Raw genomic sequence first — 13028 nt, 5'->3', positions numbered from 1 at the left:
CAACAGTTGTTGTTCCTCCCCAGCGTTGCTAGCGTATTCGCTGCTGTTTGTCTCCAACACGACGATTTAATGTTACACGGTTCCGGCGAAAAATTCTCTTCAAGTTGGGATTTTTCGCAAAAAATCCCCCTTCTACTCCTCCTCCACACGTCAATGCCTACGCCACTGCTTTTTCAAACTCCCTCTGCTGCTGCTTCTTCTTCTTATTGCTGGTTAGCGCGCGCTGCTTTCTCGAAACTGAAAATGTAAAAAAGAGTACATATGTTGGTTATTAGCTCTCACTCTCTCTCCGTCTCTGTCGCTCTCCCGCTCTCACACTCTTTTGGGGGGCTAGAGCGCGCGAGAGCGAGACAACGCATGTGTGTAGGCTGCTGCTCACAGGAATTTTGTTGTTGGAGGAGCGACGACTTTTTCACAAGGGGGGAATGGCATAAAATATTTGTTTCAAAATTCGTTGCTGACGACCAAAAATCACACAAAAATAGCGCGCCACATTTAAAAACGCCAACAGTGCACAGACACACACACACACGCTCACAAACGCAGACAGGACAGACACATACACTCGGTCACATTTTTTAATACACAGTACAGTCAAGCCATGAGACACGCATTTGATTTTTTTTTTCTTTGCTCAATTTTTTCCGTTTTATAATCAATCCGAGTGTCTCTAGATTTTGTTATTGTTTTCCCGCTCACGGAGCGCACTTTTTCTTGTTGTTTTGTTGGCTGGTTTTCGGTTGGGTTTGTGAAATTATCTTCTCACCGGAGCGCAAAAGAAAATTTCAATGCTGTGGCGCTGTGGGTGACTTTGCCTTCTCTTTCTCTTGGCCGTACGCTTTTTTCTCCTGCTGTTTGCTGTTTGTCCGCTCGCCAACGTTGGATAACTCGAACTGAGACTGAGTAAATGGCTTCGATCGAATTTCGCTGCTCCGGCGCTGCCAGCGCGGCCAGTTTTTCAGTTCTCTACACGGGGGAGAAAATACGATTTCTGAATTTCTGGTGGTGGTTGCTTTTGCGCCTGTGTGCGTGCGTCGGTGTGTCCGTGTAGCGGTGGTGGTTGTGGTGTTGTTGAGAGAACTGGCCTGGCAACGCTCTTCGAAGTACAGTTGTCGAGCGGCATTGCCAGATGGAGCGCAGGAAGAGTATTTTTAGGCAGGGAGAGGAGAGTAAGACGGCAAGGCAAAAAAAAGGTCGGCAAGATAGTAAACAAAACTATAAAAGGTGGTAAATATTGAATAATGGAGATATTCTGGGCCGACACGGACCCGAAACACATGTGGCTTGCAACCAGTCGGACGGATTCTGTGCGCGATAAGAAAGGTCAAGGGGCTCCGGAACTATTGGATCCGGGAGCAAATCATTCAAAAATTGGTCTTTCTAGGGTAATCTAATTATACGATTATATAATTTAATGATACGAATTAAAAGAATTCTTAAAAATAGCCTGAGGACGTGACCTTCGACTAGCACTACTAATAATAATACAAATTAAAACCAGAGATAAAAAGTTCGAGCGGGATCAAAACCTATTTCATTTATTCAAGATAAATTTTAAACCTAAAACGAGTTAAAAATCATTTCTAAATTCTAAGTGAATTTAGGGATTAGAAAGCTATTCAGGTTGAGGTCCGAACCTATTTAGTTTTTCCGCACACTACACTAAAGTGTTCAACAAACTAAAGTTGGGTTGTTCAGACTCATAAAGTGGTAATAAATGTTTAGGATGTTTTCTTTACTTATCAATGCTTGCTATATTTTAAGAAAGGTTTGAAGCGGTAAAGGTCGGATGGAAACAGATATCAAATCAAAGCGGAATTACTTTTCAAAATAGATTCCATATCAACATTGTTTTTTCAGATTTGCAAACTGGGAGTACTTGGTTCCAAAATATCAACAGATCCTGCGAAAATAATAACAACTTGTAGAAAAGCCGGCTCGCTCTTACGCTCTACATTCTCTTTTCTCTGTTTCCGACTCTTTTCTCTCCTTGCCAATCACCTGTTACTTTCGACACATCTCAGAGACCCAGAATCTACGGGGTAAAAACATATAGCCATTTCCATTCTCATATGCAGATCAAGTCCCGCTTAAGAGCGGAGAGACCCCCGCGATAGGGAAGTTAGTCGAAATCCAAACCGAGGGAGAGGAGAGGAATAGAGTGGCAGTTCTATCCAACGCTCAGAGAAGAAAGTAATATAAAGTGAGCGAGTGGCCAAATTTTTAAGATTACAATTTTCTCTGTTTTGATGCTGCTGGGGGACGGGGGAGAGGACCATGAGAAATGCAGTTCGAAAGGCCCCTTTAAAGTTCCAATCGGCGTTAAAGCAGTGAGCATGTTTCGCAGCTGGCAATGCCGACCAACGGAGCATGGCGAGAGAGGGAGAGCGCGAGCACTAGGCGGAGGGTGTTGGTGGGTGACGAGGCGATGTGGTGGAGGTTGCGGCAGGGGATTGGGGAATGGGGGGCGGAGAATGAGCGCGCAGCCAATACAGTGGGATGAAACATCCGTAAATGTGGGAAATATAAAATAGAATGCTGCTTTTTCATATTTGTTAAAATTTATTACATGAACAGCAATATAAAATTAAATCTTTTTTGACTTCCTAAAACAAGAGACCTAGAGGTATGGACCTAGAAATACCACGTTTATTTCAAATATTTTATAAATATTATGAATATTTTTTATAAAATGTTACAGTAAAATATATTATTAATCATAATCACTGTATGTGGAATTCTTGTTAGGTGAATCATGTCAAAAGAAAAAGTGTCCGATACCACTGTGCGACAACCCGACTATATGAAATTCGAACGGCGTGGCACGACTTTTGCCTGGCCTTCCCCACCGCGCCTTATCGTCGTTGCTGTTTCTATTTAAAAAAAAAACTGAATATACTTGAAACGAACGCAAAACATGAAGAATTCAGCACAAATTTGTTGAAAACAAATACGCAAATGTGTGCGACGTGTTTGCCTATCGCTGTTTGCGTGTCTGGGTTCCGCCGTTTCGTGGGGGGCCATTAAATTATAACCTCATTCTGTATCACTAATTAATTTAACAAAACTTTACAGTCTCTTTGTTACCGCCTAAAAACTGGAACTGCGGACCCTGAACAAAGTGGCGAGCAAACATCTCCTCGAGTTGGATGTCGTGGTCATAATAAACCGATTTTTACCATGTCTACTGTGCACAATTTCCAACTGTGAGTGGGAGAAACGGTTTCTGGCGCTGCTCCTGCCGCTCAGAGCGAGACGGAGAAACGTGGAGAGGCCGCCAGAGAGGAGAAGAGGGGCGGCGGGCAGTGGGGGCGGAGCGGGAGCAACGTGTCTCTGCCATTGTATCCAATTTCCTCTAAAAAAATAAACCCAATTCGGCGCCAAAACAAAACCCGTGCTCACGGAAATCCCACTCTCTCCCGCTCAATCTTAAAAAATATAATCTTTGGAGCAAAAATAAGTACTACACTGGGCAGTTTTTCTGTGGATCTTCTAATTTGATAGAAAAAATCATTCCGTCTTAATCTAATCATCATTATACGATTTTATAGTTTAGGATGGTTGATGAGAAGCTTTACAATCCTCTAAAAGTTTAAATATCCTGGATTACTATGATTTACTTGCCTTTTATTTTCACTTGCTGGGATTGCACCATGCTACACTTTGGTATTGGATCCCATCATCATTTTCCTTCTCGAAAGCAAATACGCAGCTTTTATTCACAATCACCGATAGACGAACTTTGGCCACCAGTTCCAAGGGTTTAATTACTGGTTTCTCAAGCACAATCACTATATGCGAGGCGTGGTAGATCAGGGGATCACCCGGATAAACCAGAAAGTCCGCTCCAAATGCGTCACCGGAGGTTACGAACTTTCCCCGCTTCCAAAGATCTTTGAAAATGCGGTATTTCAGGCAACTGATGTCGACAAGAGTTCCAGTAACTATTTGAGCAGCTGTGGGTCGTATTGAAAACTTGTTAGAATTATCTTATCAAGAGGTATACGTTTTTTATATCTACAATGATTTCTAAGATGTTCACATGGCACCTCCACCAAGGCATTTTGACGATCAAATTTAAAATTCTCCGACATTTCCTTCAGTACATCATCGGCTGTAAGAGCTGCAGCTAAAAATGAAAAAGATACTAATAAATAAAAATGTATTATGCCATTCATTCAATGATAATATAATTTTCATTCTGCTCGTTTGTAATTTTTTAACGAATTTTATAATGGATGAGGTATATCTTAAATCTATAGAACTTACCCATTTCTGTTTTACCCTGCTTAAGCAACTTTTTTCGTTTCCCAGTCAGGATTTTTTCCATATATCGTTCAGTTTCCCGCAGCTTTTCGGTCTTTAGTGCTTCTTCCTGTCCCAGTAAACGGGATTCGAAGTCTGCCTTGTACTTCTCCAGTTTCTCCGCTGTGGGTTTTGCCTTCAAGTCCTGAGATTTATCCATTAATTTTGCTATATTCTCATCCAAAACTAACTGGGTTTCGAATTTAGTCAGTTCCACGGGAAGAGCTGCAAGGAAAAAACATATTATAAGGGATCTCTAAGGATATAGATATCTTAAATTTGGGTGTAAAAAGCTGCGAGGTACCCAGTTAAAATAAATGTCGGATTATGTATAACATGCTTAAATATGAAGACAACTCTTTGTAGACTATGCTAATATTTATAAGGTTCAGGAAAAACTCACTGGACTGATTGGGACTCCAGCCTTTGGTGTTTGCGGTGCCTACAGGAGCACCCATTATGCGATGTTTGCTCCGCAGTTCCATATAGTCTGAAATAATCGTTGAATTTGTATAAAACTGCTTTCGGAGGTAGTTATACAGCTTACCATCCACATTGAAAACAAAGCCGGTACCGTTTAACAAAGTTAAATACATTTTTGCAATCTTTTGTTATTTATATAGCGGCTAGAGATGGGAGAATTCCAGGTACCTGTTGTTGGTTTAACAGACGCAAGCCGATGTAAAAGCCAGAGATGCCGTATTGTGTTTATAACGGAAAGTTACATTTGAAATCAATTAAAATATTATTTATTTTATGTATACTGTAGTAAGATAAATATAGTGTACATTTATGTAAATGTTTAATTTATTTTGTGTTTTTTCTTAAGCATTCCATATATATTTTAAATAAATCTTATTGGCGCTGTTTTACAACTATAACATTCTCTGTTAACCATAACGAGAAGGGTGACCATGTCAAGGAGCGGCAACTGTCTGGCAACCCCCGAATCGATAACGATTGCGGGGCCAGCCTGTTGTTGTTTTTGCTCGGGGCGTTGAAACCAATTTCCCCGCTGTATTTTGCGTTAAACAATAGCAAAGCGAAGCAATCGCGCGGTGCTGCAATAATTTACATCATTTGCATTTACATAACGCACGCGGCGGGCCCACAAAAAGATGTAAAAACAACGAAAAACGCGTGCGAAAACGTATGGCGAAAAATCGGGGAGCACCTGAAAAGAGGAAAAAACTTCGAATTGGCAACAACACACACAGCGTACAAAATCCATAGATGGCATAAACAGAGGCCACTGCATTCAATTTGTTCCTATTTAAGTGCTTATTAATTAATTAATTCACTTACTCGCCTATTTGAGCTGCAATCAAGTGTGAGTAAATAAGGGTGTGCGGTGTGTGTGCCTGTGCGTGTGTATGTGCGTGGGTGCGAACTTTTGGGTGTTCCTGTTTATTTACCTATTTATCTGTTTATCTTTTTTACCCATTGTTTACTGTTTACTTTCGCCTATGTACGCTAAACGGAGTGCGAAAATTCATATCCCCACATTGTTAACGTTCGCACATTGCCCGAAATATGATCTTCGGTCTCGAATAAATTATACCCGGTTAAAGGGATCCCACAAAAAGCGGGGGTACCAAAATTCTCATAAAGTGGTTTAAAGTTAGGATCCATAAAGTATGCAGTTGAACTCTATATATTTGAAGTTTTATTTAAATTAAGCCCTGACGATTCTTAAGGTCCATGAACTCTCATAAAACATCATTTGTTTTGTTGTCCTTATTGTATATGAAGAAATATTATGTCAGTCTAAACATAGCTTGAGTTTTCGAGTCATTTATTTTATTTGAGTTTTATTTGTACTATATTATGGTTGTACAAAAGTTATATTTTTATTTGATTATCAAGTTATACATCGAACTCTTAAAGTCCAGATAGACAGATTATGTACATTGAACATAACATTTACCATTGTTGTTCATATGGATCACAAGAATACGACGTGCGAGAAAAGAATTTAAAGAAACATTTTCAAACCTAAAATTCTATCAAATATATATTTATTACTCAATATAATACTTTCAAAGAAGAAATAAAAAATCTTTTAGATATTTTTACAACGCGTATGTTTAAATGCCTTTTTTTCTGTTAATTCTTGAAAATCTTCCAGCATATTTGTTACCAACATCTAATAGTTGTAGCATATAGCCTTCCATTTCCGCAAAAAAGATATAGGAAATACTTTGGATACTCCTTAGGGTATAATAAATAAAAATGTTGTTGGCAAATGCTTCCGAATAATTTGATTATTTTTCAATCAACTAAGGCTAATCTTTGGTGAATTTATGATATCAAAAAGTAGATAGCGAAGTGGCCCATAAATATTACCAGCTCGATACAACCGTCTAGCGATATAAATACCCTATTTTGGCGCTGCCAGACCCCAACTATACCATTTAACAATCAGTAAACAGCGTTTCCTCCACTTTTAGACCCACCGATACCGATCGAACTTTTGGCGGCGACGAGGAGAACAAAGCTTTCCGGGGTCTTGGCCATGTAAGTCTAGGTCTACTGCCTGCCAACGTCTCGAGTGCACAGTACATAACAATTATTATTATTCTATACTCACGGCCAGGTCATGTGGCGAGAATTGCGACAGCTGCCACCACCGACGACGTCGTTAATCCAACCCGGGTAAGGCAAAAGGCATCTACAAAGACCGTTAAACGGTGCGACCTTCAAATCCCTCACCCTAAGGGCCACCCCACCCGGGCACACTCTAAAAAAGAACAATAAATTAGCAACTACACTTGTGTTTCATAGAAAAACACGTCTAAAAACGACTAGCCTAGTCTATTTCGCTAATAATACAACGCTTTTTGCTCGTTTAAAAATAATTACAATAGAAAAAATGAGAAAATATGCACAAAAAAGAAAAATAATATTAGAATTTAATAGGTGGAAATTAATTATTATTACGTAGCCTTATTTGTATTTCATTTATTTGGGTTAAATTTAATATTATTTTAATCATATTAAAATTAGAAATTCCATTGCTCAGATACAGGCCTATTTATAGTTTAGAGTATTTATTTTTTTTTTATAAAAAGAGTACTTTTTTATGTGGGAATTCTTACAAAATATTTATAATATTATATCATTTTCATTTTGGCATAAGCATAACCTTACCTATCTTTAATCAATTGTTTCTGCCCGTGTAAAAACCAAGTGCCTTGTTTTTATTGCAGCGCCTGCATTAGTCATAGGAGGAATGAGGATGACAGCCGGCCCCAGGGAACGGCGCCAGCAGAACGAACCAGAGACCGAGCCAGAGCCAAAAGCCAACTCAGTGGCGGAAGCCAAGCAGCCCCAAGGCAAACAGTTAGCTAATTAATACAACAGCCAGCGAAGGAATCCAGGGGAGCGGGAAAGATGTTCAAGATTAGGCAGCGGAACTGTATGCTGATAGTGACGGCCCTGGTGCTGGCGCCCTGCATCGTGATCCTGATGGTGATGGGACCCGAGTTATCCACCGAACAGTCGCTGACCCAGCGCCTGGCCGAATGCCATATGCGGCTGCAGTACTTGGAGTCCATGTATCGTGCTCGCCAGGAGGATGTGGCGCTGCTTTCCCAGTACCTTGGTCAGTTGCAGAGTGTCAATGGGACGGGGGCGAGTGCTCCTCCGCCTCCGCCACCTCTGCCGGTAGCCAATCTGCTAGACGGACTGAGTCCCGAGGCCAGGCAGCTACTGAGAAATGCCTCGCACTTCAGTAAAGGTGGCGGTGCCAATGGTTCGATGGCCAGGAGTCAGAATATAAGACTCCCGAATGCCTATCACTTTCTGCCGCATCTCCTGGACGATGCGGGTTCCCTGCGACCGGCTTACTTGCAAAGCAAGGGTCGTTCGGATGTCAGCATTGTTCTGGGTGTGCCCACCGTGCGGAGGGAGAAGCAATCCTATCTCCTCGGAACCCTCCACAATCTCATCGAGAACATGAACGACGAGGAGCAGAACGAAACGCTGATCATTGTCTATATTGGAGAAACAGATCTGGACTCGGTGCAATTGATTGCCCGGCAAATAGAGACCAGTTTCGAGCAGTACGTGGAAAGTGGACTGATTGATATAATAGCACCGGCTCCTAGTTACTATCCCAATTTCGAGCGTCTCCGCATCACCCTTAACGATCCTTTGGAGCGCGTTAAATGGCGCAGCAAGCAGAACTTGGACTTTGCCTACTTGATGGCCTATGCGCATTCAAAGGGCACCTTCTACGTTCAACTAGAGGATGACATACTGACCAAGCGGCAGTTTATAACCACCATGAAGAAATTCGCCTTGATCAAGAGCGCCCTGACCAAACCCGATCAGCCGGCCTGGTTTGTGTTGGACTTCTGTCAGCTTGGCTTTATTGGCAAGATGTTCAAGAGTGCGGAGCTACCATACCTGATCACCTATTTCCAAATGTTTTACAACGACAAGCCCGTGGACTGGTTGCTCACCTATTTTATCGAGTCCAAGGTGTGTCGAACGGACAAGGATCAGAAGCATTGCAATGCGGAAAAGGCAAAGTACTGGCAGCACTTTCGAAAGTCTCTATTCCAACACATTGGCACGAGTTCGTCGTTGAGGGGAAAGGTGCAAAAGCTTAAGGACAAACAGTTTGGCAGCAAGGTGCCGCAGTACTATGCCCACACACATAATCCACCGGCTCTGGTTAAGTCCAACATTGCTCCCTACAAGAACTACCTATTGAAGCGAGCTTACAGAGGTGAATCCTACTTCTGGGGCTTGCTGCCACAGCCCGGGGATTTGGTGCAGATTGTATTTGAGCGACCCACGCAGCTGAGACACTATCTGTTCCGGAGTGGAAACTCGGAGCATCCTTCGGATAGGTTCTACAACACCACGGTGGAGCTACTGCCGGCTGATACGCTGAGCGAGAATTCCTCTGTGTGGAGCAACTACAACACCACCACGGATGGATATCTGGTAGTGGGTTCATTTGATAGTTTAGGCGTGGCCGAGGGTTTGTTGGATGCCAAGATCGGTGCCATCAAGGAACTGCGCCTCCACGTGCACAGCGACAGCGAGAATTGGGCTCTGCTCAGCGAGATCGAACTACAGGAGTGGGGCAGCGATCCGAAATCGGAGGCGAATGCAGCGAAGCCACGGTTTGTGGCGGGCAGCTGATTGCTACATCGCCACAGGCAGCGACAGGACTGGGAGGAATAAGAGCAGAAATCCGGAAAATCCCCTCCAGTTAATGTCCAATTTAATCCCCATCCACAATTTGTCTATATCTGTTGGGATTGTGTCGATTTCGTTGAGAAAAAGTCTTGAGAGCAAATTAGTATTTTAAAGTAGTTGCGTGAGAAATCGTATGGAATTATCAATAGAATTTTTCTATCGATGCTTTAACAACACGTTCGCTCCATAGACTTTTTCATGTTTTTTGCATTGAAACAAATCGACCCGTCCTAATGTCTGTACATCTATGTGTATATTTTTCGAATGATGCTTTTACCCTCAATTATCTCGATGTGTAAATAATCCCCCAGTACGTACTCTCTCGCTCTCCTAACTGTAAGTGGTTATACCCAACCTCAAGACTTAAGTATGACTGCAGACCAGTAATATTGTCATTTATCCCCAGAACCAATTTGTTAGGGTTTCTTTAACTTAAGCGTTATAAAACTCGGCAATATCATTGGCCTGCAGTATGCTGTAATTCTTACCGAATCCCAAGCTATCAGTGTATTTTTTCATATGGATTTGATATATGTACTCCAAGTGCCCCTTCCATTTTTTCATGGTGGTAAAATCTATTGATAAATATTGTGTGGATCAAGTTGTGGGCTATGTAACTGAAGCGATTCCCCCGTATTTCTTTGTTACTCGAATAGTATCATTTGGTTTACTTTGCTTTAGCTTTAAGTGTTAACCTCATTTTATCGGCAGCTGAAAAAAACATTCCAATTTATTTTGTTTTCATTTGCTGAACTTTCACGTGATCATGAATCTCGAATTCGCTGAAATCTTATCGATCAAATATGCAAAATAAGATACAATAGAACATTGTTATACACCTAAGTTTAATTACTGTATTAATTGGTTTGAAGTATTCCTTTACTCTAATAATTTATCTTAATTTTATGCAATCATCCAGCATGCTTGAATCAGTTATATATAGCCACCTCCTTGAACATGAAGCCATAACCACATAAATATAAAACGCATTAACATAAACATTGAAGCATAAAATAACGAAACGATTTTTAGCATTGTTGCTTTTTTACTGTGATTTGTTAATAATTTTTGCATAACAATGAAGGAAATAAAAACCTAAATTATATATACACGTAAATATAAACTAAACATCGCTGATTAGCTATTCTAGAACGAAATTCCGAATGAAAAAAAATCATATAAAGAAAACCTTTTTTATATACATACAACAAAATTTATGATTGGTTTAACTAATTGGAAACGCCAAATTTTTTGATAGACTATGACAAAACTGTAAGCGAATAAACAAGAATGAGATGATTGTTTAAACTTGGTTCCTGTTGAATGACGAGAATTGTAATATATAGTGGCATATATTCATAACTTAAGTTCGATGCAATGCATTTTTGACTTTCGAAATAATAATCCCACTTTATTTCATATGCCGCTATATATAATGAAACAAATATTGTAGACTGCTTTCGATAAACTGAACAAATTAAACAAATGTTTTGCATATACTTACTATGGCATAATCATACGTACATAAATATATTTTTATATATCCCTGTGTTATGTGTGCGGCAACTAGCAACAATAATTTACAGCACTCGCTCTCCCCGAAACACTAATTTTGCCAAATTGCAACCAATTAACAAGCAACAATAATAGTTGATAGTGATCAAACTGAATTATACATTAGCTGGCATTATAGGCTTCCCCTTCCACGACACAAAAACACAAAACGATCGTAGCTGAATTATTACAAATTACTTTTACAATATTCATAAGCCGTTGGGAGAACTCAAAACTTAATCGAATCAAACAAGAACAAACAAATATGCGTGTAATGTGTGTATAAGCTTAATAAATAATTCAAATATTTGAAATGGAACTTTCTTTTGTGCCTTTAATAACTTTAAAGAATGTGTCTTATAAATTTTACAAAAAATTATTTCCCTCATGGTTCCCAACGTAAAAAATTAAAATTGTTAAAACCATGATCAGCTTTCCCAATCTTTGGCCACAAGATCCGTTGGAGGCCCAAAGAAATCGTCGAAACCAGGTGAGGCCCTCGGGTTCTTCCCTTATGTAGTAATACATGTAGTTAAAAGGCATCTTTTCGCCATTCTCATCTTTTTCGTCAACCTGTTGGACAGTGTGGCTCATAACAAAACCACATTGTTCGTTGGATGAGCTGTTCATCACCAATTTGGGCGATCCCGTCACCAATTCCACATTGAACTCGGCGAGATTTACTTCCGTTTCCTTGGAATTACGAAAGCGGATCTGTGTCTTCTTGTACTGATTCTTTATCAGATACCTCATCATCTTGGGCATCTGTGGCATATAGATCCAAATAAAAGTTTCTCCTGTTTGCAGGTTGGGATTCTGTTTTATGAGCGAGTTCCGGTGAGATGCGATCAGATTGAGGGGCTGGCGCAGATGTTGCATGCGCTGTCTGCCAAGATTCTGGTTGAATAAACCATCCTTTCGGTGCTGTTTCTTTTCCGCCAGCGAGGACAAAGCGCCCATGTGCTGGAACTGAGACTGGGCAGCACGAAGTAATCTGGATTCAAAGTCCCTCTGGCAATCCTCATGAGAAATACTATCCCAGCGACAGCTCTGCAGGGTAACAAAACTCTGGAGAAGCCAGTCAATGGGTTGGTCATTGTAGAACAGTTGCAGATAGGTCACAAACGAACTGAGAACGGCGGTGGGAAAGAGCTTCCCTATGAAGCCCAGGTCACTGAAGCTCATCACAATCCAATCGGGCTGGTGGGCAAACTGAAAGTGCCCATGAAGCAAGGCAAACTTCTGGATGTAGTCCATAAATCCCTCGTTCGACAACACATCGTCCTCCAACTGCAAATAGTAAGAACCCTTGGTTCTGGCATAGGACATCAGGTATATGTAGTCCAGGTTCTGTTTGGTCCTCCACTGAACCCTCTGCGGATCGTCGTGCAGAGTAATGTGCAGTCTCGAGAAGTTTGGATAGTAATTCAATGGTGGAGCAATCACATCGATGAGACCCGATCGCATATGCATTGAATGATTCGCACTCAATTCCTTTACTATGAACTTTGCAAACTGGAGATTGGTTTCACCCACATAAATCACAATTAGGCTATTGTCGCGCTGCTCTGGAGTCATCCGACGGATTAAGAACTTCACGGTTTGGAGCACATAGTTTGTCTTGGGTCGCAGTACAGTGGGCACTCCAATAACGAACTTAACTCCAGTCCTACCGCCGCTAAAGCGATATCGGGGCTTCACCTCTGGACTGCTTAAAACACTTTCCCGCGTTCTTCCATGAGGTCTATGGTCAGTTTTTACAATCTTTCTGAATATCTTGGTCTGATTTTTTACTTTTTTGGGTTCCAGCGGCTCAATATGGTTTATATCCATTCCAAAAAACAGCAGGGCACTTAATATATAAGTAATAGCTATAAGTCCTGGCAAGCAAGTCTTCCAACGGATGGTAATCACCTTCATGATTGTTATCAAATTGGCACAACAAATAGTTCTCT

General features: G+C 41.0%; 3 protein-coding genes and 1 long non-coding RNA gene across 5 annotated transcripts; 2 read left to right on the top strand and 2 right to left on the bottom strand.

Annotated features, from left to right (window-relative positions):
* Window positions 1–6: 6 nt before the first annotated feature.
* Tsen34 (tRNA splicing endonuclease subunit 34) lies at window positions 7–4994 on the bottom strand. Its single transcript, XM_017078816.4, has 6 exons — window positions 4853–4994; window positions 4709–4795; window positions 4270–4530; window positions 4022–4129; window positions 3625–3956; window positions 7–237 (listed from the first exon to the last, which is right to left on the bottom strand). Exons 1-5 carry the CDS (start codon window positions 4899–4901, stop codon window positions 3634–3636), a joined length of 828 nt encoding a protein of 275 aa, XP_016934305.3. The 5' UTR covers window positions 4902–4994; the 3' UTR covers window positions 7–237; window positions 3625–3633.
* On the top strand, window positions 1070–3499 carry LOC136116977 (uncharacterized). The gene is made up of 2 exons (XR_010654127.2): window positions 1070–1385; window positions 3076–3499. It is a non-coding gene; the product is annotated as an uncharacterized lncRNA (long non-coding RNA).
* A 276-nt stretch (window positions 4995–5270) lies between the features above and the next one.
* Mgat4a (alpha-1,3-mannosyl-glycoprotein 4-beta-N-acetylglucosaminyltransferase a) lies at window positions 5271–11392 on the top strand. 2 transcript variants are annotated; one of them, XM_017079271.4, is made up of 4 exons: window positions 5271–5635; window positions 6756–6822; window positions 6902–6960; window positions 7515–11392. In XM_017079271.4, exon 4 carries the CDS (start codon window positions 7699–7701, stop codon window positions 9460–9462), a length of 1764 nt encoding a protein of 587 aa, XP_016934760.1. In that variant the 5' UTR covers window positions 5271–5635; window positions 6756–6822; window positions 6902–6960; window positions 7515–7698; the 3' UTR covers window positions 9463–11392. The 2 variants fall into 2 exon arrangements, with proteins under 2 accessions (XP_016934760.1, XP_070851740.1); XM_070995639.1 differs by having other exon boundaries at window positions 6902–6995.
* On the bottom strand, window positions 9361–12994 carry Mgat4b (alpha-1,3-mannosyl-glycoprotein 4-beta-N-acetylglucosaminyltransferase b). The gene has a single exon (XM_017077577.4). It carries the CDS (start codon window positions 12991–12993, stop codon window positions 11440–11442), a length of 1554 nt encoding a protein of 517 aa, XP_016933066.3. The 5' UTR covers window position 12994; the 3' UTR covers window positions 9361–11439.
* Window positions 12995–13028: the final 34 nt, after the last annotated feature.

Source organism: Drosophila suzukii, chromosome 3 (assembly GCF_043229965.1).
Source record: "Drosophila suzukii chromosome 3, CBGP_Dsuzu_IsoJpt1.0, whole genome shotgun sequence".
NCBI lineage: Eukaryota > Metazoa > Arthropoda > Insecta > Diptera > Drosophilidae > Drosophila > Drosophila suzukii.
The sequence above is the reverse complement of the archived record's forward strand: the minus strand, read 5'-3'. Positions and strand labels throughout refer to the sequence as shown.

Bases quoted from the DNA above. Each gene is read 5' to 3' on its own strand.
- Mgat4a (XM_017079271.4), top strand. From the start codon at position 7,699: ATGTTCAAGATTAGGCAGCGGAACTGTATGCTGATAGTGACGGCCCTG.
- Tsen34 (XM_017078816.4), bottom strand. From the start codon at position 4,901: ATGTATTTAACTTTGTTAAACGGTACCGGCTTTGTTTTCAATGTGGAT. The intron at 4,130-4,269 runs GTAAGTTCTATA...TTTCATTTTTAG, and splicing joins GCAGGGTAAAACAGAAATGG to CTGCAGCTCTTACAGCCGAT. The intron at 3,957-4,021 runs GTAGATATAAAA...TACGACCCACAG, and splicing joins TGAACATCTTAGAAATCATT to CTGCTCAAATAGTTACTGGA.
- Mgat4b (XM_017077577.4), bottom strand. From the start codon at position 12,993: ATGAAGGTGATTACCATCCGTTGGAAGACTTGCTTGCCAGGACTTATA.